The 25,689-nt window shown below is 35.4% G+C and overlaps 1 protein-coding gene across 9 annotated transcripts in view; it reads right to left on the bottom strand.

The window, feature by feature from the left end:
* Positions 1–25,689, bottom strand: part of CHD9 (chromodomain helicase DNA binding protein 9) — a 226,957-nt gene that overhangs the window by 107,889 nt on the left and 93,379 nt on the right. For 8 of the 9 annotated variants that reach the window (XM_006076474.4, XM_025268656.3, XM_025268665.3 and 5 more), the window contains exon 2: positions 23,830–25,449. In XM_006076474.4, the coding sequence (XP_006076536.4) occupies positions 23,830–25,284 (1,455 nt within the window). In that variant the 5' untranslated portion in view covers positions 25,285–25,449. Of the gene's footprint in view, positions 1–17,596; positions 18,025–23,829; positions 25,450–25,689 lie in introns of those variants that run through there. The other variant, XM_044931850.2, reaches the window with a different exon arrangement.

Here is a 25,689-nt window from a genome sequence, read left to right as displayed (position 1 = left end):
AATACATACACGCCCCTACATATATACATTCATAAACATTAAAAAACACACCTATGCTGGGTCACAGTAAAAAATTTTGAAATACACAGTTCTAAGAGGTTAATGAACGCTTCAATTTTATTTCATAGGGGTTCAACGCAGACTCTTTGCTTAGGGTTGGAGGGCTTTGAGTCACCTGGTATTAGTCTACCTGGAGGATGGGATCGACCATATTGGGCAATTAGTTAATCAATCAAAGAGATAAACAGTTATAGCTATTTAATGGATATAGTAAAAATAAAAACTCTGACCCTGAAGCTCAGGTGAGCATCGCTGACCAACAATATCCAATGCATACTGCCACACTCAAAGGTGGGACCACCAAAGAGAGCACTCTGTGTTTGAAACCCTCTGAAGCTGCCTATGCATCCCTTCTTTTGACAAGTTTTAACCCACGAGTCCATGTGGTCACAAAGAGTCAGACAAGACTGACACACACATACACACACACAACCTATAATCTCCCCTGTAATAAACTGTAACCATAAGTATAATAGTTCTTCAGCGAGTTCTGCTAGCCTATTATTTAAACTAAGGGCGGTTCTGGAAACCTCCAGAATGTGTAGATGGTATCAGAAGTCAAGGCAGGGGCTTCCTTGGTGGCTCAGTGGTAAAGAATCCGCCTGCCAATGCAGGAGACTCGGGTTTGATCCCTGATCTGGGAACATCCCACATGCTGCAGAGCAACTAAGCCCATGCACCACAACTACTGAGCCTGTGCTCTAGAGCCTGGGAGCCGTAAGTACTGAGCTCACATGCCCCAAAGACTGAAGTGCGAGCATCCTAGAGCCCATGCGCTTCATCAGGCCACCGCAGTGAGGAAGCCCAAGCACTACAGCTACAGAAGAGGCCCTGCTCTCCACAACCGGAGAAAAGCAGTAATAATGGCACAGCAGTAACAACCCAGCAAAACCAAAAATTAAAAAGAAATAAAACTTTTTTTTTTAATTAGAAGAAAAAATGAAGGCAGTCTTGGGACTATGTTAGCTGTGCAGTTTATTTAACTCATGAGTAATACTCTTAAATGAAAACAAAAGTTTGATGAGAAAATGAAGAGATCTTGATCTGACAACTATCTTCAAATGTTAGCCTATTGCAAAGATTTTCAAGTTTTTGTAAAATGTATAAAACTAACAATGATTCCATTCTATTAAAGGCCTATCTATATGAAACCTGGACTGAGAAAACTGTTTCCTTAAATATTCTTATGCAAATCTTAAAATAAAAAAATTTGTACATAAGAAAATATCAACATGCCAAGAAACTCAGTAAAGAATATAGTAGATTTAGCTGTTTTTATAATTACATATAAATCTGCAATTATCTCAAGATAAAAATGTGTAATTAAAGAAGACAGCTTAGTCTTTCCTAAGAGCTCAGAGACAGTCTCCTTCTGGCCTTGAAGAAGCAAGCTGCTATGAGTCCTACAGCTTCAAGGAAATGAATTCTGCCAACAATCCCGTGAGCCTAGATGAGGGTGTGAGTCTTCTATGAGATCACAGCCCCAGTGGACTCGCTGGATGCAGTCTTTTGAGACCCTAAGCAGAGAAACCAGCTAAGCTGTGCCTGGACATCTGACCCAAGGAAACTATGAGATAATAAATGGATGCTGTTTTAAATTACTAAATATGTGGTTATCTGGCACTACATTCACATACCCTACAACTGAACAATTTTACTCCTGGGTACACACTCCACATAAATACATAGAAAGTTCGATAACAGGCAAAACTAATCTATGAACATGTAAGTCAAAATAGTGATTACCTTTAGGATGAGGGCAAGCAAGACTAGTAGGAGGCCTGAGGAGATTTTTAGGATTCTGATAATGTTCAATTTATTGAACTGGATTGGTGAAGTAGATGATGATGAGTCTGAAAATTTATCAAACTATTTACTTATAATTTGGGTACTTTTCTGTATGTTACACAACAAATTAAAAGGCTACAACTCTAAAAGTGCCCACTATTTAATCTTACTATCATTAATCTAAGTAAATAGTGATTTATTACACCAGATATTTAAGAAAAAAACCATCTGTTCTAATGCATTGATGTCTTGACACTAAAAACAAATTATTTTTCTTTACTGTGTTAGCATGGTATTGTTTTTTATGAAAATAAATAGTGAAAAATAAAAAGGAAATATTATATATCTCCTCCAATACCAGGAGAAATCTGAAAGGCATCTGAGAGTTTACTTCAACCAATGTAATTAGTGATGGGGGAAGGAAAGGAAATTTTTTAAAACCTACAATCAAAGTGTGAAGATTTTAAACAGAAGTAGAATATTTTAAGTCTACAATCATTTTAGACTGTTAGCATTTCTAAATAACATGATCATCTTCTCTTTTATCAGTTATTATCACCAATTCCCAAATACTGAAATACTTTTTTTTTTAAGTTATATCAATAACTTTGAATTTACTGTTCTGGTTGTTTGCAGTGCCCTTTCTCTAAAAGGCAGCCAAGCAAACATCTTATTCAAAATTTGGTGTAGATATCACTTCCTTTTTATAATATGTAATTTTACTGCTATGTTTGCCAAAGCATATTGTAGTTATTTAGAAGTCAAGGTCATATTCGATTTGTATCTCTAAAATCTAGCCAGTGTTTGGTACAGTTACTTCATCTACGCAATGAGGATAATCACAGCATCTATGGCTATGACAAACCTATAGAGTATATTAAAAAGCAAAAACATCACTTTGCCAACAAAGGTCCATATAGTCAAAGCTATGGTTTTTCCAGCAGTCATGTACCAATGTAAGAGGTGGACCATAAAGAAGGCTGAGAGCCAAAGAATCAATGCTTTCAAACTGTGGTGTTGGAGAAGACTCTTGAGAGTCCTGTGAACTACAAGGAGATCCAACCAGTCAATCCTAAAGGAAATCAATCCAAATATTCATTGGAAGGACTGATGCTGAAGCTGAAGCTCCAATACTGTGGCCACCTGATGCAAAGAGTCGACTCATTGGAAAAGACCCTGTTGGTGGAAAAAACTGACATCAGGAGGAGAAGGGGATGACAGAGAATGAGATGGTTGGACGGCATCACCAATTCAGTGGACGTGAGCTTGAGCAAACTCCAGGAGATGGTGAAGGACAGGGAAGCCTGGTGTGCTGCAACCATGAGGTCACAAAGAGTCAGACACAACTGAGCGACTGAATAACACAATGCCCATGTATGGAATCCAGAAAGATTTTACAGATGAGCCTGTTTGCAGGGCAGGAATAGAGACACAGATGCAGAGAACAGACATGTGGAAATGGGGGGAAAGGGTGGGTGAGACAAATATTGGGACAGCAGGACTGACACATAAACTGTGTGTAACACAGATGGCCAGTGGGAACCTGCTGCATAACACAGGGAGCTCAGCTTGGTGCTCTGTGGTGACCTAGATGGATAGGATGGGGCGGGTGGAAGTTGGTTCAACAGAGAGTGGATATACGCATACATATACCTGCTTTACCTGACAGTAAAGCAATTATACTGCAATTTTTTTAAAAATAAGAAAAAAACCCATTCATTTCTATTTTTTCATCTTTTCAACCTTAAGAGAGATTTCAAATAAATAAGGCAAATATGAATATATATTTAATCTCATTTCATGAAGATTAGCTTATTTTCTCTATGTTAAAAATAGTGTGTAAATAACCATTAACAATAAAAAGAAAGTAGTGACTCTGGAGTTAGGCAATCTTGGGTTTAAAACTTCTTTCTGTTACATATCAGCCATGTAACTTTGGGCAAGTTTGTTAATCTTTCCAAACTATAGGGCCCTCATCCATAAAATGTGTATAATACTGCTGCTAAGTCGCTTCAGTCGTGTCTGACTCTGTGCGACCCCATAGACGGCAGCCCATCAGGCTCCACCGTCCCTGGGATTCTCCAGGCAAGGACACTGGAGTGGGCTGCCATTTCCTTCTCCAATGCATGAAAGTGAAAAGTGAAAGTGAAGTCGCTCAGTCATGTCTGACTCTTAGCAATTCCATGGACTGCAGCCTACCAGGCTCCTCCGTCCATGGGATTTTCCAGGCAAGAGTACTGGAGTGGGGTGCCATTGCCTTCTCCACCAGCTAAAAGATTGTGTTCAGTATTAAAACAAGCTAATTCATGCAGTGCATAGTGTGATAATTGGCTATAATATTTTTTGAGTGCCTATTTCTTAAGCTCTTTACAAATACTATCCTATTTAATCTTACATGTATCAGTCACTAAAAGAGATAGCTACAGAAAAAAAAGTGTTTGTATATAGTGATTTGTGGTTCAATTGTTTTGTTTTTTTAAGGAAAAGGAAACATTGTATTTTAATGAATGAGTGATACTTACAGTAGTGAGAGATTTGGGAAGTTATGGTGTCATGTACGAGGCTTTGAGTGCCAGGCTAAGTGAGACATTGGGCAGGAAAAATTACGATAAAAGCTATACCGGATTAACCTGGCACTAAAGTGGAACAAAGCAGAGGCAGTAATTTAGAGGAGGTACATCTAAGTTATCAGCCCTCACTGCCCATCCGTAAAGAGGTCTACATTCAAATGAAAAATGTTAAACGAGATTTAAGAAGGTATGTATTTGGGGAGTATCTTGTACAAAGTGATACAAGAAGGCTTGGGATACCATAAAATAAAAGAAGTAGAAAATATAGAGCGAGAAGCTAGGAGAGCTTTAGCAAGAATCTTGGAGAATCTGGAATAGTGAGGAGGAGAAAAAAGAAGAACCAAGAAATTGGAGAAAGAATAATCAGTCTAAGACTTTGTAGTGAAACAGATCCATAGAATCCATATGGATTCCTGAATTCAGATCCCTGAATCCATAGAAACAGATCCCAGAAAAAGTGATGAGCTTCAGATATGCAGATGACACCACCCTTACGGCAGAAAGTGAAGAGGAACTAAAAGCCTCTTGATGAAAGTGAAAGAGGAGAGTGAAAAAGTTGGCTTAAAGCTCAACATTCAGAAAACGAAGATCATGGCATCTGGTCCCATCACTTCATGGCAAATAGATGGGAAACAGTGGGAACAGTGTCAGATTTTAATTTTTGGGCTCCAAAATCACTGCAGATGGTGACTGCAGCCATGAAATTAAAAGACGCTTACTCCTTGGAAGAAAAGTTATGACCAACCTAGACAGCATATTCAAAAGCAGAGACATTACTTTGCCAACAAAGGTCCATCTAGTCAAGGCTATGGTTTTTCCAGTGGTCATGTATGGATGTGAGAGTTGGACTGTGAAGAAAGCTGAGCGCCAAAGAAGTGATGCTTTTGAACTCTTGAGAGTCCCTTGGACTGCAAGGAGATTCAACCAGTCCATCCTAAAGGAGATCAGTCCTGGGTGTTCATTGGAAGGACTGATGCTGAAACTCCAATACTTTGGCCACCTCATTCGAGGAACTGACTCATTGGAAAAGACCCTGATACTGGAAGGGACTGGGGGCAGGAGAAGGGGACGAGAGAGGATGAGATGGCTGGATGGCATCACCGACTTGATGGACATGAGTTTGGGTAAACTCCGGGAGTTGGTGATGGACAGGGAGGCCTGGTGTGCTGTGATTCATGGGGTCGCAAAGAGTTGGACACGACTGAGCAACTGAATTGAACTGAACTGAACAGTGTCAAAAACTGAGTACCTATGAGAAGTAACTGGTATAACCCTTACTCTACATTTCAAGAAGTCTAGATTGTTTATTCTCACCAGAAGTACTGTCATCTGTATTTTTGCCTTAATATATCACTAAAACAGTTTTCAAAGATTTAGAATCTCTCATTCTTCTCTTCCCTCAAAAGAAATCTAAGAGATTTCAGTAACTCACTTGTTCCCCTCAAATTATGTAAATTCCTTTCATTTATCCCAATTTTAGCCAATGTTTTCCCTGAAGGAAAAAGTAAATTTAGAAGGCACGTTAAAACAAAGGGGACAAGTAATTAATTTTTAAAATGTCAGAGAGAACTCATAGCTACTTACAGACCACTGTTCCTTCAAAGAACATCCTGGCAACAAGAAAATATATAAAATTTGTATGTCAGGATAATTTAAATTGGTATGCCAGGATTATTAAAAAAATTTTTTTAATGACAAAGCAATGAATACTTGGATATATTTTTAATTCTAAAGTCATGACCAAAACTAAAGAGTTCAAACATTTCAGTGGTATATTTTAAGTAAAAATGATTAAAAAAATTCAGTAGTGTATCCTAACAGTTGGAGAAACTTGAATATGAATAAGATTTTAAATGAAATGTGAAATTACTATTGACTATCTTCAGTGACCAACCTAGACAGCATATTAAAAAGTAGAGACATCACTTTGCCAACAAAGGTCTGTCTAGCAAAGGCTATGGTTTTTCCAGTGGTCATGTATGGATGTGAGAGTTGACTGTGAAGAAAGCTGAGTGCCGAAGAAGTGATGCTTTTGAACTGTGGTGTTGGAGAAGACTCTTGAGAGTCTGTTGGACTGCAAGGAGATCCAACCAGTCCATCCTAAAGGAAATCAGTCCTGAATATTCATTGGACAGACTGATGCTGAAGCTGAAACGCCAATACTTTGGCCACCTGATGCGAAGATCTGACTCATTGGAAAAGACCCTGATGCTGGGAAAGATTAAAGGCAGAAGAAGCGGACGAAAGGGGATGAGATGGTTGGATGGCATCACCAACTCGATGCAAATGAGTTTGAGTATGCTCCAGGAGTTAGTGATGGATAGGGAAACCTGGCGTGCTGCAGTCCATAGGATTGTGAAGAGCTGGACACGACTGAACTAACTGATCTTCGGTGTGATAATGGTTGTATTTAAAAACCTGTCTCTCATTCTTTAGGAGATTTTAACATGAAGTATTGAGAGGTAAAGTCTTGTGAGGACTGGAATTTACTTTCAAATCATACCACCCAAAACAATAAAATCTATGTACTTATCTATAAATAGAGGGAAAAAGGCAAAATGTTAACACCTACTGAAATGAAAGAACATTTATTTACTACTTTTATTTATTTACTTCATTTTAGTTGTTTTTGGATACTGAATATTTTTCATTAGAAAATAACTTGTCCTAATCCACTACCATACTAACAATTCATTGACTGGAACACACATATGTATTAATAGGACAATTTCACTTTAATCCCAAGAATACTGACAGCTTTGTTTTTAAGAAAATTTTAAAACTATACAGTCTACAAACTCTTAATTCTCAAATCAACTATACTTGAATTGATAGATATAAAGCCCAAGGTATGGATAATGATAAAGATTTCCATAAAGAGAAAATCTTTCTCTTGGTCTTAGACAAGCTAGCTACCTACATCCTGCACTAACTTACCAGCTCTCACCAACAAACTTCACATGTCTGTGTCATTGCTTGTAAAGAAAACATCTTTCTTTACATCAGGTAAGAGTAGTCCCTCTTCCTTGAGCTGCAGTTTAGAGGGTTTGATTCCTGTGTCACACCCCTCCTCCAGGCCAAAAGAATGTACTATGTCCTCCCTCTTCTAGAACATGCTCCAGGTATGTAGGAATTCCCTACCTAAAACAGTTTCACACTCACTTGCAGAGCTCACCTGGGTCTACTCCCTAGGTTTGTTCTCTCAAGGAAGTCCTTGTTTGGCAAGGAACACTTTGTATGGCAAGGGTAAAGAGATGGGAAGAGCGAAGGGGAGCCTGGATATGCAGGCTGAGAAGTCCATATTGTGTTCATGAGGCCACCTGAAATACAAGATAGCAACAGGAGTGGAAAGAAAAGTAGAATGACCCATTTCTGCCATATTCTGGGTGTGGGACTCCATAGGGCCCAAGGATTCTATTTTCAAACAAATGCTTCTATTTCTCAAAGAAGAACAGAACATATTTGATAATTTATTGACTTCACAACTTTAAATATTTTGACATACAATTTAAGAGCTTACATTTGTACTCTTTCCCTGGGACTCACAAATTTTAGGGACAAGCCAGCATAAAAATGAGTTAAGAAATAGTTACATAAGAAAGTAGGGGAGTGTAAAAAAATGTTATGTAAGAAAAAGAACAATAAAAGGAAATAGAATCAGATTTTAGATTATGCCACTAAAAAGTTATGCAGACTTTATATTTGGGCTTCAGTTTTTATAACGATAAGATTTTTAGAAGTTGATTAATAATTAAAGGTCTTTCTAGTTATTTTTTTTTGAAAATCCTTGAAGCAAGGAATCGTTATCAAATAATAAGCTGACTTTACAATTTACAGGGCACTTTCAAATTTACTGTCACATTAATCAAAAATGTTAGAAAAAATATACAGCCACATACTACAGATGAGAAAACTTGCCTAAGACTACTATGATAGCAGACAACAGGGCTAGGACTCAAGCCTCGTCCTCCTCACTACAAAGTCAGTGCTATTCCTACTCCATAAGAGAAACTGACATTCAAAAACCAACCTGCAAAATATTTATTATCCAACAATGGAACTGAGAAATGAATGACAGATACCAAGAACAGAAAAACTAATTTATCTTCTTCATAAATAGCTCATTTGTCTGGTGACAAAAATTCATGAATTAAACTTTCTAGTAATTATGGCTCCATTCAGTAAGAGATATAACCACATGAGTAATATTAAGAAAGTGCTGAAAGAGTAAGTTACAAAGAAACAGAGTCAAGCCAAAAAAAGAAAAAAAAAGAAAGTCAAAAACAGCAGTTTTACAAGATAAAATACAACACTTTGGAAATCAGATTATCTGATTAAAAAAAAGTACCATTCCCTGCAGTACTACAATATCTAAGATGCTTATGAATTTAACCTGGAATTATACAAGATTATTTTATAATAAATATTATGTAAATACTTATTAAAACAACTAAGCAAACTACTGAATTATGTATTACAAAATCATGAATTATTTACCTTTTCTTTCTCTTTTTTTGGGGGGTGGTGAGTGAGACTTGTTCCCCAACCAGGGACGGAACTCAGGCCCTTGGCAGGGACAGCACAGAACTCTAACCACTGGACTTCCAGGGGATTCCCTCTTTATCTTTTCTCACTATCTAGTTTTTTCAAATCCGTGTTGTCTTTGCTCTGTGACTTATAAACTGTGATACCTTGAGTTTTTGGGTTTTTTTTAAATTACAAATTAAGGTGCCATAATGAAGAGTAGGATAAAATGTGATGACATATAAAAATTTATCCAACACCATCTGTATGACCCTGAACAAGCTATATAATTATTCTGTACTTCAAGTCAGTATCTGTAAAAAGAGTAGATAAGATCTACGTCAGAGGTGTTCTGACAATTAAATGAAAAATATATGTAAAGACGTGATCTTTTAAGTATAACTGCTCAATGTTTATTGGCTACTTGTATTCTTATTATTATTCATAACTGTATAAATCATCAAAGGAAAGTCTGTACATTAACCTTGATAATCTAGGAATCTAATTATAGGCACACACAATAATTTATCTATAAAGATACTCGCTATACTATACAAGGCAAACTGGCTACATAAATCATACTACTTCTATATTATAAATTATTATATAGTCATTAAATGGTGTTTTAAGTCCTCCAATTAAAGCCAAGATGGAGTAATAGGAACTGGATTTATCCTCACACTTAAAACAACCAAAAAACCAAACACAATATGTAAAACTATCATTTCTAGATGGTGGACATCAGGCAACCCATGGTAGTAACCCCCTGAGAGAAGAGAAACAATTAAGCCAAGGATGACTATTAGCCTACTTTAAGCTGCAGAACAGGGAGATCAGAAAGTCAGGTGGAATCTCACAGCCTGAGTTGAGGAGACAGAGCTGAGAGTTCAGGGGAATCAAAGCTACTAGTTTGCAGGGGAACATTCTGCAGCTGAGAGAGCTTCACAGGGAAAGACCTCTGGAGATCTTCAGAAGGTCTCCTCCCAAGGCTTTAGATAAGTACTGATCAATAGTACTACCAGTTTGTGAAGTTCGCCAAGGCCCAAAACAAGCCACCTGAAAGGAACCGCGCTTTCACACTAAGGCCAGGGATGGTCCACCTTCCCATCAGCCAGAGTGGAAAATTTTCTATTTCACAAGGCATTGGAAAGAGAATTCACAATGCTATTATTGTGTCAGTTGTGGGGGAAAATTAGTACTAAAGACTGTCCATCCAAAGCTTGAAAACAGATCTTATAAAGATAAACCAATTTTCAAGTAGCTTAACTCTATCCCAGAACAAACTCAAGAATATTTATAGAAAATGCAAAACTTTCCTAGCACTAAATGGTAAAATTCACAATGTCTGGCATCCATTCAAAAATTATCAGGCATGCAAAGTGGCAGGAAAATACAACCTACATTAGGGAGAGAAATCAATCCATAGAAGCAGGCTCAGAAATGGCACAGATAATAGATATAGTAGACAAGGAAAGTAACATAGTTAGTATAATTATATTTCAAATGTTCAGTATGTTAGAGGAAAGATTAAGCCTGCTAAGTATAGACATGGAAGACATAAAATGAATGAAAATGAGATTTAAAAAATATATTGGCTGGAATTAACAGATTACACAACAAAAGAAAAGAGTAGTGAATACAAATTAATAAAAACTATCCAAACACAAAACAACAAAAATAAAATTCAGAACTAAAGACAAGGAAAAAGCTAAAGAAAATACATACACACATATACACACATGAGTGAGCTGTGGTACAACTTCAAGCAGCCTAATATACCTATATTTGAGAACAAAAACAAAAAAATTTCAAAGAAAAATGTTCATGCTTGACAAAAAACTATAAGAACAGATCTAAAAAGCTCAACAAAACTCATGCACAAGAAACATGAAGAAAATTACACCAAGTATCAGAATCAAACTGTTTAAAAATAATAAAAGAGAAGATTTATAAAAGTTAGCAGAGAACAAACATATGTTACACACAGAGGAACAAAGTAAGAATTACAGAAGTCTTCACATCAGAAACAAGGCAAAAACAAAGACAGCAGAGCAACATATTTAAAGGATAAAAAGAAAAACCAACCTAGAAGTCTATATCCAGCAAAAATGTCTTTCAAAAACAAAGAGGAAGTAAAACTTTTTAGACATCAAAAAATTAAAAGAATTCATGACTATCAGACCTGCACTACAAGAAATGTTAAATGAAGTCTTTCAAGCAGAAAAAATGGTATCAGATAGAAACCTAGCATCTACATGAAGAAATGAAGAATACTGGAAATGGTATCAGTTCAGTTTGGTTCAGTCGCTCAGTCCTGTCCGACTCTTTGCGACCCCGTGAATTGTAGCACGCCAGGCCTCCCTGTCCATCACCATCTCCCGGAGTTCACTCAGACTCACATCCATTGAGTCAGTGATGCCATCCAGCCATCTCATCCTCTGTTGTCCCCTTCTCCTCCTGTCCCCAATCCCTCCCAGCATCAGAGTCTTTTTCAATGAGTCAACTCTTCGCATGAGGTGGCCAAAGTACTGGACATTTAATTAAATATAAAATATATTTTTTTCTTATTCATAAAATTGTATTCAAAGATAGCTGACTGCCTAAAGGAACATTAGTAGAAATTTAGTGTGGAGTTTATAACTTTATAGACAACAACAAAAGTACAAAGGCCAGGATGGTGGGAAATGGAAGTACACTGTGATATCAGTCATATGTATTCATATTGAAGATGTATATTATAACTGAAGGTAAACTGTGATAAATCAAAGATGAATACCATTAATCTTAAAGCAACCACTAAAATAATAAAAAAAAGTACTAAACAGTACCTCACCAAAGGCTTACTTTACATGCCAGATGTCACTTTATCACCTCTCAGGTCTAAATCTATACTTCATTGTCTGCACTACAATAAAGGAACTTGTACACATTTTTCTCTGCCAGTGGCACAATGTTAAGCTTTGCTAGCAGTGGGCATTGGAATGCAACTGGAAGATGATGGAGTCTCAAATCCTAGTTCCAGTGGATTGTCTTCAACAGGGCTACAGAAGAATGCAGGAGCCAGATGGATAAAAAATCACCCCATGTTTAACTTCCCATGACACCTTTTTAGGCAGTTTCACAGAAGTTTTGAGTCATAAAAACGGTATATGGGCATTGTCTCTGTATCTCCCTCAGTACCTTAAACAGTAGATTCCCAATCATTGTTGTTCAGTCACTCAGTCATGTCGGACTCTGCAGCCCGTGGACTGCAGCACACCAGGCTTCCCTGTCCTTCACCAAGTCCCGGAGCTTGCTCAAACTCATGTCCATCAAGTCGGTGATGCCATACAACCATCTCATCCTCTGCTGACCCCTTCTCCTCCTGCCTTCAATCTTTCCCACCACTAGGGTCTTTTCCACTGAGTCAGTTCTCAACACCAGGTGGCCAAAGTATTGGAGCTTTAGCATCGGTCCTTCCAATGAATATTCACAACTGATTTCCTTTAGGATTGACTGGTTTGATCTTCCTGCAGTTCAAGAGACTCTCAAGAGTCTTCTCCAACACAATTCAAAAGCATCAATTCTTCAGCGCTCAGCCTTCTTTATGGTCCAACTCTCACATCTGTACATGATTACTGGAAAAACCATAGCTTTGACTATACATAGGACCTTTGCTGGCAAAGTAACGTCTCTGCTTTTAAATAAGCTATCTAGGTTTGTCATAGTTTTTCTTCCAAGGAGAAAGTCTCTTTTAATTTCATGCTTGCAGTCACCATCTTCAGTGATTCTGGAGCCCAAGAAAATAAAGTCTGTCACTGTTTCCACTTCCCCAACTATTTGTCATGAAGTGACAGGACCAGATGCCATGATCTTCATTTTTTGAATGTTGAGTTTTAAGCCAGATTTTTCACTCTCCTCCATCACCTTTATCAAGAGGCTCTTTAGTTTCTTGTCACTTTCTGCCATTAGGGTGGTGTCATCTGCATATCGAGGTTACTGATATTTCTCCTGGCAATCTTGATTCCAGTTTGAATTTCATTCAGCCTGGGATTTCATATCATGTACTCTGCATAGAATTTAAACAAGCAGGGTGACTGTATACAGCCTTGAAATACTTCTTTCCCAATTTGGAACCAGTTTATTGTTCCACATCCAGTTCTAAATGTTGCTTCTTGACCTGCATATGGGTTTCTCAGGAGGCAAGTAAGGTGGTCTGGTATTCCCATCTCTTTAAGAATTTTCCACAGTTTGTTGTGATCCACACAGTCAAAGGCTTTAGCATAGTCAATGAAGCAAAAGTAGATGTTTTTCTGGAATTCCCTTGCTTTCTGTATGTTCCAACAGATATTGGTAGTTTGATCTCTGTTTCCTCTACCTTTGCTAAACGCAGCAGGTCGATTTGGAAGTTCTCAATTCAAGTAGTGTTGAAGCCTAGCTTGAAAGATTTGGGCATTACGTTGCTAACATGTGAAATGAGTGTAGTTGTGCAGTATTTTGAACATTCTTTGGCATTGTCCTTCTTTGGGCTTGGAATGAAAACTTTTTCAGTCCTGTGGCCACTGCTAAGTTTTCCAAATTCGCTGGCATATTGAGTGCCACACTTAAACAGCATAATCTTTTAGGATTTTAAATAGCTCAGCTGGAATTCCATCACCTCCACTAACTTTGTTCATATGACAGGTGTTCAGAATATATTTACTGAATTCATAAACAAATGAATGTCTTATAAACAAAGCTGTCTTAGAACTACAACTATATTAGTGCTTAGCATGTAGTATGCTCTCAAAAATTTCTATCTACCTTATAAAAAAAAACTCAAACCCCTCTGTTCAACATGAGTTTAACCTAAATCAAATACCAAGCAAGGACCACATCTTATTTCATACATAACATAGCACCACATGAAATACTAGATGGTGACAAAGTACTTATGAAAGTGAATCAAAAATTTCTGGATCTCAAGGTTCTAACACAAAAACCCAACTAAGAAATTACAAATAGTACTCAGATCCATTACATTGCATAGTATAAGCAAAGCAAATGAGCTCCTTAAAGAAATGGCTGATTTCAGGTCTGAGGCAAAGCAATTAAATACATCTTCTTACACCAGAAAGTAGAAGTACTTAGAGAAGAAAGAGGACACATTAGAAGGGCACAGGGTTGGCTTGCAAAGATTCCCACTGGCAAATATTCAAAAAGAATAATAAGGGCAATAGACTATAACATATTCAGTGTTTTTTAATCTATGGATCCAACTCTTTATAGCCAAATCCCACTTACTAATTAAAAAGGAGTGAAGGTAATTTTAGAAAGAAACAAAGGGTAGTCACTCAGTTGTGTCTGACTCTTTGCAATCCCATGGATTGCATCAGGCTCCTCCATCCATGGGATTTTCTGTGCAAGAGTACTGGAATGGATTTCCTTCTCCAGGGAATCTTCCTGACCCAGGCATCGAACCCAGGTCTCCCGCATTATAGACAGACGCTTTACCGTCTGAGCCACCAGGGAAGTCTGAAGGTAATTTTACTAGGTGATAAAACTTAGCATCACCAATAATGAGACAAACTCCTAATATGACCTAATATGACCCAAGAGAACTACATCTCTGTGGCACCCTCATCAAGAAATGTTTAATTTGAAGTATGAAGAAACAATTAGATAAATACAGACAGGGTCTAGACTTTTTTAAAAAATGATGACATTGGAAAAGAAAACAAAAAGGCATGAAAACCCCTGTATTAGGATAAAGAATATTAACGAGACATAACTAAATGCAATGCCTGATCTTTGACTGGATCCTGTATTTTAAAATAAACATCTATAAAAATTACTTGGATAATTAAAAGGTATCTGAATTTTGGTCATATGATATTGTTATTGACGATAAGTTTTATTACATAGGAAAAGTAACTTTTATTTAAAATGAAAACAGAGTGAGAAGACAAATGAGGCAAGCAAAAAACTAGTGAGTCTATGTGATGGTACATAGATGTCCACTATATTATCCTTTCAACTCCTAAGTTGACTTTATTTTTTTCCTAAATAAAAAGTCAGGAAAAGTAAGTATTACTATAAATGTAAACAGTTTAAAAATTCATAATATTCATATTTCTAATACTGCTTAAGTTTACTGAAAGTCATCTTTATTCTTGCAATATAACAAAAATACAGATTTGCAGGCGTAGCCTTAGAGGTCTCTTTGTATTTGTAATGTCAGTACCCAGCACAGTACCTGATATATAAACACCAGGTGCTCAATGAATATATTTGTTGTTTATGCTCTTATGAGTTGATGTGGTAGAAAACAATGAATTTAAAGATTTTTAGATAGGTTACTTTCCCTCCTGATACCTCAAGTACTTAATCTGTAAACTCTGAGAAATAATACCAACTTACATATACTTCAGGTTATTACTAAAAAATTCAAACAATGTAAGTAAACCACTTAAAATATTATGCAAATGTTTTATTATTTCTATTTCTAATTACATTCAATGTTTATTTACCACATTAATTTTTAAAAATTACTTCTGAAAGTCTTACTTTCATTTGAGGTATTTAGAGGGAAAAAATCCTAGGAAATTTATCTAGCAATGTAATCTTTTAAGTATAATGTATCTCTCAGTAACTACTTATGTCTCTTTTGACATTAAAAAAAAAAAAAAGTAGTGCTAAAAGTTGAATGTTTTTTTTAAAACAGTTCTGTAACATAATAGTTTGTAATAAAATTAAACAGATTAGAAGCTCAAAAGAAAAGGGCATGCTTTCTTGACTCTGCCATTTACAAGAGCAGTTGGATATTATATGTATATACATTATAATACGGATATAAACGCATACAAAGGATCAAGTAGGTACAGAATGACAAAATGTCCTGTAACAAAGAGCTAATCTTAGAAACTTAGAGGAATACCTTCTTTAAATCGGATGGATCAAGAAAATGAATTATTTATAATTATCACTCATTCAAAATCACTTAGTTGGAGAGCTAAGGAGTGATAGAAACCTGTCAACTGAATCACAACTGACAAGAGAACACCTCTGAAATTACAATACAGATCAATGGGAAAGTATGACTTAATTTTCAGTTTGAGTTGTTCAAAGGCAAAGGACCATATCTGGTTCATTTTTGCAACCTCAGTGCCCAGCACAATCTCTTACACCTGCTGCTGCTGCTGCTGCTAAGTCGCTTCAGTCGATCTGGTTCATTTTTGCAACCTCAGTGCCCAGCACAATCTCTTACACCTGCTGCTGCTGCTGCTAAGTCGCTTCAGTCGTGTCCGACTCTGTGCAACCCCGTAGATGGCAGCCCACCAGGCTCCCCCGTCCCTTGGATTCTCCAGGCAACAACACTGGAGTGGGTTGCCATTTCCTTCTCCAATGCATGAAAGTGAAAAGTGAAAGTGAAGTCGCTCAGTCGTGTCTGACTCTTAGCGACCCCATGGACTGCAGCCTACCAGGCTCCTCTGTCCTTGGGATTTTTCAGGCAAGAGTTACTGGAGTGGGGTGCCATCGCCTTCTCCATCTTACACCTGGTAGATATCTAATAAATACTGAATGAACAGAAGCTGCAAAAATGCAACATTTCCAAAACATGGATGTTACACAAAATTCAGTCATTCACACATACACAGTTTATATCTATATTTGACAGATACAATAAGTGTGCATTTTTTAACACTAGAAGTATGCTTAAAAACTTAAAATACATTGAAAGATATACATACAAAAAAAATCCCACACAAAAACAAAACTGAGCAACCCCAAAAATATCAATACTTATAACACATTAATTTTAAATGCCTGGCCATTCTCATTTCTGATCACGCTTAAATACTATAGCGTTTAAACTATAAGAAGGAATGTTAGCCAGTTGTATGACAGCAAGCAAAATGACCTGTTTTTGCTTTTTGTATTAGGATAGGGTGAAATATTATCCAGCTCTAAAATTCTATAATTCTAGGAAATGTTCAACATAAACTCTTTAGGTACACAAGTGTACATTAATCTAGCAAAAAACTTTGCTTAAAGATTGGTTCTTAGCCCTTATTACCTCATAATAACTTTAAATGCAATATAATCCATAAAAATATTGAATCACTATGTTGTATACCTGAAATGAATATAATATTGCAAATAATATAAAACGTCAATACAAAAAAGACTACCCTCCTTTCATAATTTGTAAGGTATTATTTGCATAATAAATGTGCAAGTTATTATTTGCATAGTTGCCTATAGTAAATTACCAGATTTTATTTAACTGAAAACTGCAGTCTAAGCTTCCTGTGTGCTTACCATCTCCTTCCATGTATTATTGATAGCATATTGCATTAAAATATTTCTGTAGTTTAAAATCGTTTCAGTCCAACTATCCAAATAAAGAAACCTGATACCTCATATTTAAATATTCCAAAGTATTCATATTATCTTAACAGGAATAAAGTTTGATGGTTCAGTAGCCCCTGACACATTTTTTTCAATTTCAGACATTAATAAGGATAAATGACTGAGTAGTTCTAAGGTATTTGGGAGTGCACCTCAATAAAATTAACTACAATGCTATACCTGTAACTAATATGATCAACTGCCCTTCCATTTAAAAAAAATAGCAAGAAAGAGTAAAACACAAAAGCAAAAAAACTGAATACAATAAACTCTGTTAGACCTACTTTGAAGTTCGGCTTGAATCTCATGCTCTTCACACACTGCACAAATCCACAAATTTCTCACCAACTGCCGCCTCTTCCCCACCCCTGGAATTCACTTCCTGTTCACCTCTCACCCTTAAGTATGCATGTCAGAAGTCAACAGCCTTAAAGCTACTGTTAACAACTAGAATGTCATTACTCAGTGCAGAACTCAATCCCTCTAATACAATATAGTACACAGTTTAATAATTAAGATATTTCAGAAGTAGCTAATATTACACAAATTTCCAGTCCAAACAGAACATTTTAATCTAGAAGATTCGACAGAAATGTCAAAACGAAAAAACCTAGTCCACTTTATCTGAAAAAACAAAAACCAACTGAACAGGAAATTCCTTCACAGAATTCTATTTTGTGTATTAGCTTAGACAACTAAGAATTTTGCAACCTCTTATAAGCAACAGCATACTAAATGTATAAAGATGCAAACAAATTTTGATAAATAGAGGGATGTTACTTTATAAGAATTTAAATTATTCAATAAAACAATCTAAATACTAGTTAGGTCATTTTTTTCTCTTCTTTTTGTCTGGGACATAAATGGAATGACAAATTTTGAAATTACTAATTTATATGTTGGCTTTTTGATGTAGGAAAAGTTACCACTATTAAAAAAACCCAAAACCAAAAATAAAGACCTCAGGATCCTCTGAACTCAATGGGTATGAGCAAAGTATAGCAAATTTCTTGCTTTAGATTTACATTCAGTTTTAGGAAGTTTTCCGCTTTGTTTTTTAATAGTAATTTCATTTACAGGAAAAATTAGTTGTGCTTCTAAGATAACTTTCAAATATCTAAAATTCTTACTTAAGTGAGGGTGATTCCTGGAGATGTAACAATAATCATTACAAATTTGAACATATAGGACCTCCCTATAAAACTTTGAGAGTTTTTTCATCTTTTCTTAACTGATCATTCTACCACCATTACCATCACTCTTGGGGTGGGGGTTGGGAGAAAGCCATATAATTAAAGGTTTTGAAGCTCAATAGAACACACTTCCACTATCTGGAAAATTTACCCATCTGTGATAAATAATTCCCAGGTATTCCTGGATAGCAGGTAACTTGTCACATATCTTTACCTTTCTTCATTATTTGTAATTGCCACTCAGGAGCTAAATAGGCAATATGAAAAATACATCTCACAAAGAAACTCAAAATTATAACCACAGAATAGCTGAAAAGAACCTACCAATTTAGTCCATTTTCCACCTCCTGGCTTTCAGTGCAAGTGTTTTACTTCAAACTTCCTTATACTAATCTACTTTTCTGTGACTTCCACTTGGTAGATGCCTCTAAGGTTCTTCAAATATTTGAAGGTAATTATGAGGTTTACCTTTAGGGCATTTGTTATTATCATCTTAAACACAGTCTTATTCTTTAAAAAGTCAAAACACTTTTGGAAGCAATAGCTATTTCACTTTACTTTTGTTCTTTGTTTTGGGGTTGTCTTTCCCTCTGGTAACGAATAAACTATCTGTCAATATTGCCAGAATACATGAGATGAATGGTGTTCACTTAAAGACTCTAAAGCAAGTTTTTATCTCCTCAGTAAGGTATATTTCTGAAGGGGTTGGGGGAGGGGCAGGGTGAGAGGGGAGGAATCACTTAGTGTATTATTGGTAAACATCACACTGCATTAATATACTCTGAAGGAAAGTGAAAGTAGTTAAGACCATATGTAATGGAGCTAAATCTGATTTGAATCTAGTCAGGTGTGACTTTGGGTATATTATTTAACTTTTCTGTACCTCAGTTTCCTCAAATGGAAACTGGAGGAGTTAACTAACTCCAAATAAAAGGACTGCTGTGGAGGATCAATGTGTTAATAACATATATTAAGTATTTAGAACAGTGTTGGCACAAACATAAGGCTCTATCATAGGGCATATTCTAATTTTTGCTTACTATCACATACCTACTTCAAATTGAACTATTATAGTAATAAACACAACAAAAATATAAAATATTTTAATTACCTTGACTCAGATTTTTCCCAGATCTCAATAACAACTTTACTTTTATATCGCATTTTAGCAACCTTGGGCTTCCCAGGCGCTAGTGGTAAAGAACCAGCTGGCCAGTGAAGGCAGGAGACATAAGAGACACAGGTGCAATCCCCAGGTCAGGAAGACCCCCCCCTGGAGAAGGGAATGGCAACTCACTTGAGTATTTTTGCCTGGAGAATCCCATGGATAAGGGAGCCTGGCGGGCTACAGTCCACAGGGTCACAAAGAGGTGAACACAACTGAGGCGACTTAGCACTCAGCACCCTTAGCAAACTTAAGATGGCAAACTTTTAGCCATTTAAAATCATTTTCAGAAAAATATTTTAGGACATGAAAAAATGCCTGCAACATATTAATTTGTTGCAAAATGTAACAATAATTTGTTACAATAATAACAACTACAAAAAAGCAATTTGCCAAACAGCATAAACTATATGATCCCAACTTTGTTCTTAAAAATGCAAAAATACATAGGGAAGAGACAGACAGCAGATTTCATTGGAAACTTACAGAAATGTCAACAATGGTATCTTCTTGTAGTGATATTACAAGTAACTTATTTTTCATCTGTTTTCTATGTTGTTCAATTTTTAAATAATAATTATGTATTAAATTTTTTGTCAGAAAAGAAGCCCAATATTTTCTTATTTATTTATTTGGCCACACTGTGTGGCCTGTGGGATCTTAGTTTCTCAATCAGAGATGAACCCAGGCCCTTGGCAGTGAAAAGTGCAGAGCCTGGACCACTGGGGACTTCCCCCAAATCCAGTATTTTAAAATGTGCCTTACATAAGCTGTTCAAATCTTTCTCTAAGTTTTTTTAAAGCTTATAAAAAGGCAGGTTTCCCTACCTTCAGGGAAAATTAAAAAAAAAAAAAATTCAAGGTAGTAAATAAAGTTATAAATTCATCAGAATACAAAAGCCAGCAAGGAATTATGTACAATTATATACATCCTAAAATTCTATTTCCTATGCTGATAGCTATTTTAGCTATCCCACATATCTTTCACTGCTATAGAACTTTTACAGTAAATTTAATTTACAAACATTGAAAGATCACACAGTGCTCCATACAGTGTTCCCACTTAACAAATAATAAGACAAAAATGAAAGATTCTGTGTCACTAAAGAGCAGTATTTATCATAAAAGAGCTAGGAAAATTTTATGGTATTACTCTCTCAATATTCCTCTGCTCTAACAACCAGAGATGAAAATAAGTTAGTATTTTCTCTATTATGTTTTGTATTTACAAATGCTTCCTGTAGCACCTCACTTTTTTTCTTTTCTCTTTTTTAAATGGTAAAATTCTACAGTCAATTATAAAAGAAATTTTCTCAGCAATATTCACTGTTTTTAATGACTGACACAGATTCTAGGATTTTGAAATTATATCCACAAATACTTCACCTCAATTGGGGAATAAGAAAACACAAGGCTTACAGATATTCTTTACATACTTAATATTCTCAGTGAAGCTTTCTAAAATTATAGAGTGCCACCCATGAGTTTTCCAACGATAGATTGATTTATATCTTGTTTTGGCTATAACAATATGTGTCCTTTTAAAAATTCTAATAAAACAAAAATTATGCCACTTTCTTAGTTTTTAATCTGTTAACTTCTATACACATAATTAAGAATGCTAATTTAGTCTGAAATGAAATTATTGCATTTAAGCGAGGGACTTAAAAAAAAAAAAACCTAAGAAAAAATTTATTTTCATAGAACTTGGTTCCAACTGTAATAATACAACATTTTGGCTATGTAGTAACCATTATCGTTCAGAAAATGCCAAAAAATTCTGATAAAAGACTTACATATGCTCTGCCAAAATTTATCATAAATTAAACATACTGAATAGTTTAATTTCACATATTGGGATATCTGACATAATTCTATACATATAAAATCTATATCCAATCCCTATTAACCATATTATAATCTCTTATCTTCTCTACCAATCCATCTCTTCTCTCCACCCCCACAATCAGAAACTCACAACTCTAAGTCTTAACACAAAGAAATAATAGGAAACTTGAGAACAGACGTTCAGTAAATCAGGTAAGTATTCAAAAACATTTGCCCTTTATCAGTTTTTAAACATGTAACAAAAAGAATAAGAAGTTAGCAAAATGAAACAAACGCTGAAACAAGATGAGTAGATTTAAATAAAGCCTTATGAATGTATCAGTGAAGATGAGATGATTTATTAAAGGCTGATGGACTGGTGTGAAAAGAATTTCTCTCAGATAGCATTAAGGTTGAGTATTAGTATTAGATTTAGTACTAATATCTAAATATTAGTATTGGGGACTATTTTAGATATTTATAATTATTCTCCATTCATTTCAAATCTATAGAAGAAGAGTCTTCTTTTTAAAGTCAGTAGAACATGTTTAGGAAAACATGAATTTTAAAAAAATCCTTAGAAAAATAAGGAAATAAGTTAATAAATTTCAGATTTAATAACTTCAATTATATGCTGGACAAATTAATTAGTCAAACTAGTCAGAAATATACATAAAAAGTGAATAGATGATCCTGGGTTTGATCAGTAGTTTTTCCCCAAGGTCCAAGATGCTTGACCCTCTTCCAGTAGAGGGAGCAAAATCATAATATTATATTTAGGCAACAAAAAGATAGGAAGAAAGAGAATTTACAAGTTGCTTTTAAATATCTTAAATCTATTTAGATAATTCAAATGCTGTACCAAAAACATCATGACCCACAAAGCAAAAGATAAAGATTTTATCCTTTTCAGACACTTCAAAGTTTTGAAATAAAAAAATGGTCTGTAAAACTTAATTTCAAGAACCATGCTATATTTCATTGTCTACCAAATCTCACAGTTAGCAACGTATTAAAGCAATTTTATAAATCTTTAACAGCAAACTTTCAGAAAGCTGATAAAATACTACCTTAAATATACCAAAAGAATTTTAAAGTAATACATTCATATGACAAAAACTATAAAAAAACGAAGGCAAGAAAAGCAATTGTGCTACCCTAAAATAACCTATTTCCTTTTAGTATTTTTCATAAGTATATTTCCAAACTGCTATGAAAAAAGTATAGTTATAAAAGCATTTGTTAAGTGCTTATTATATGCTAAGCATGTATTATATGCCAGACACAGTTTTAAGCACTTTACATATTGTAACTCGATTCATTCTTATCAAAGCCCTATTATTATCCCATATTTAAAGATGAAGCAAATGAGATGCACCGAAATTATTAACACCTAATAAGTAACATGAGCCAAGATTCTAACCCAAGTAGTGTGGTACCAGAGCCTGTACTCTTAACCACTTTACTGGGATCTTAATTTTGAATTATGCTTTTCCACCATTATTAACATATTATCAGTCTTCAAAGTCTTTTTAATGCCTACAACAGTTCATCCAATCTAGATATGAAAATAAATTATGCTGTTTCCAATTCTCCCTCTTAGATATAGCAAGAGAAATATCTTTGGGTATATTACTTTTGCCATATTTGGGTTACTGTAATAAAGTTTTTATACTCAAATATGCCACATGCCACCAAATTGCTTTCCAAAATATCTGTATCAATTACAAAGCTATGTGAACTCCAATTTCACCATAAATTTGCCAATATTAAGCATCAAATTAAAAAAATTTTTCTAATAGATAAAAATTAACCACACTGCAACTGAATTATTACTAAAGTTGCATATCATTCTGAATGTCGTTTACTGACTTTTGTGAATTTCAGCTTTTACATTTTATTTAATTATCAACTAATGAGATCTCATCAAATTATCAAATTATTTTTATAGGAATATTAATTCTATGTCCATTATATTGGCAATAAAACATTCCCAATCTATTGTTTTTCTTTTAATTATGGTTATTTTTTGGTTTTGATAATAAATCTTTCTGTCAAGGGCAATCATAACTGAAAGTTACAAAAGATATCTTAATATCTTATAAAAGATATATATTTTTAAAAAATCTAAATAATAGAAGTTTATTGCTTTGAGCAAATCAATGAAGGACTTTCACATATAAGACTATTGAAACAATATAAATCTACGTCAAAATATGCACATTCACCTGACAGAATTATTGAGTTTGAGAAATTCTGAGTATGTCTCATGTGAAATAAACTCAGTGAGTAAAACCCCCACACTACCCCAAACCAAAATAAGAGTTACATACCTGTCGCTGTAAACACAGGCGAGTTCTATCATGTAAATGCTGATGATTAGAAAGTGATGAATGCCAACTCCGAGCCTGATTGTGCAACTGAGTTTGAACCATATCAGAAGGCCGTGTTACAAGATGTGAAGTAAATTGCCGATCAAGGTCATGATCTAAAACATGACTTGAATTATCTTGCCCAAATGCTGACTCATCAAACTGGGGAAGGAGACCTTCTTGAAGGAGGTCTTCTGGGTCAAGTCCTGTGAATGGCTCAGTTTGAGATTCCACTTGATGAAGTAAATTCTCTTCCAAAGATGAAAAGCCATTAGTTTCTACATGATCACTGAAATGGCCCATTTGAGTTCCTGAGTCAACAGGATCTGGGAAGTTCATGTGCACAGGAGATAATTTTGAATTGTAATTACCCTGAGGATGTGATGAATGCAACATCTGGAAGTTATTTGAATTCAGTGATGTATTAGGATTTAGCATATGCTGAGTCGATTCTTGCTTGATTCCCCTATGAGGTGAAAAGGAATTACTCCCAGTAAAATCAGATAAAGTCTGATTTGTATGATTAGGTGCAAGAACTGCAGAGGGTTGAAGAAGACTATTTGGTGACACATGATTACTGGAAAAGGAATAATGTGAAGAAAACTGCTGTGAATTACTGACAGAACATGAAGTCATATTTGGAGAAGGTCCATTAAAATTACCTTCTTGGTGACTGCTACACTTGAGGAAGTGTACTGAAGGGTTTGATGTTTGGGAAAATTGCTGCATCGAAAGGGACTGTTGTGAAGTAGATGCATTATTCATTTGTGGTGGATGGTTAACACTGACTCTGTGTGGACCAGAAACATTAACATCCATAAAAGTTTTAGACTGACTAAGAGAATTTTGCCCTGGGTTAAGATTATTTCTGTTTTGTTGTGAGCGTAGTGAAGTGCACTGTGTTTGTTGTTCATTGGCCTGAAATAAGGCAAAGTCATGGTGTGCCACAAAGCTCTTAGTTTGATGCATAGAGTGAGAATGTCCTGGTTGGTGAAAAGGAGACCCATTTTGATTTGAAATGCTAGTAGCTGTCTGATGGCCCCACATAGGACTGCCATCTGCTACATCTGGAAACAAACCATTGGGCTGGTTCTGGGGGTGGATTGGAGAACAATTAAACTGAGAGTGTGGCGATAACACATGTTCAGCTGGGCTGCCAAAAGACTGACTAACTTGGTGAAATTTAATTGAATCAAACTGATTTAACTGTTCATAATCAGTCATCTTCTGATGTGTTGGAGTACCTTGAACATGATTCAGTGAGTCTATGTGCAAAGGTTCAAATTCTGCACCCAAGTTCAATTCATCAACCAGTGAAACAGGTCCTGGTTGTACAAATGCATCATCTGGCAAACCTTCTAAGGTCTCACCAAACAGATTGGCATCATCAAAAAAGTCCATCATGGGATCTGTCATCTTGAAAACTTCAATAATAATCAGGGCTGTTCACTCCAAATGGAGTACATTCAGTTTCTCTGTAGTAGATATTATTGGATCATTTCCAAAGGTCATCAACTAATCCGTAACAGGTCAATGTTCATTATTGCTCTGGATAATGACATGTCATGAAGTGTCAGAATCCTAGGAAATAAGAACAAGGGCAAAGTTTAATAATGAATATTCATTAAAGTTTTACAAACAAAGTTTATATATGATTTAAAAAACATACAATCTCAGTGTATAGTATGTTTTGGTACAGTAATTCATTGCAAATAGCTCAGTGATATTCCCAACAGGGAAAAAGTTGCTGCTACAAGGGACATGACTATGTATATATATGCATTCTGTCATTATTATAATGACAGAATGTAAAGCAAACTT

The sequence above is a fragment of the Bubalus bubalis genome, chromosome 18, assembly GCF_019923935.1.
Source record: "Bubalus bubalis isolate 160015118507 breed Murrah chromosome 18, NDDB_SH_1, whole genome shotgun sequence".
Lineage (NCBI taxonomy): Eukaryota > Metazoa > Chordata > Mammalia > Artiodactyla > Bovidae > Bubalus > Bubalus bubalis.
This window is presented reverse-complemented; position numbering and strand designations above follow the sequence as displayed.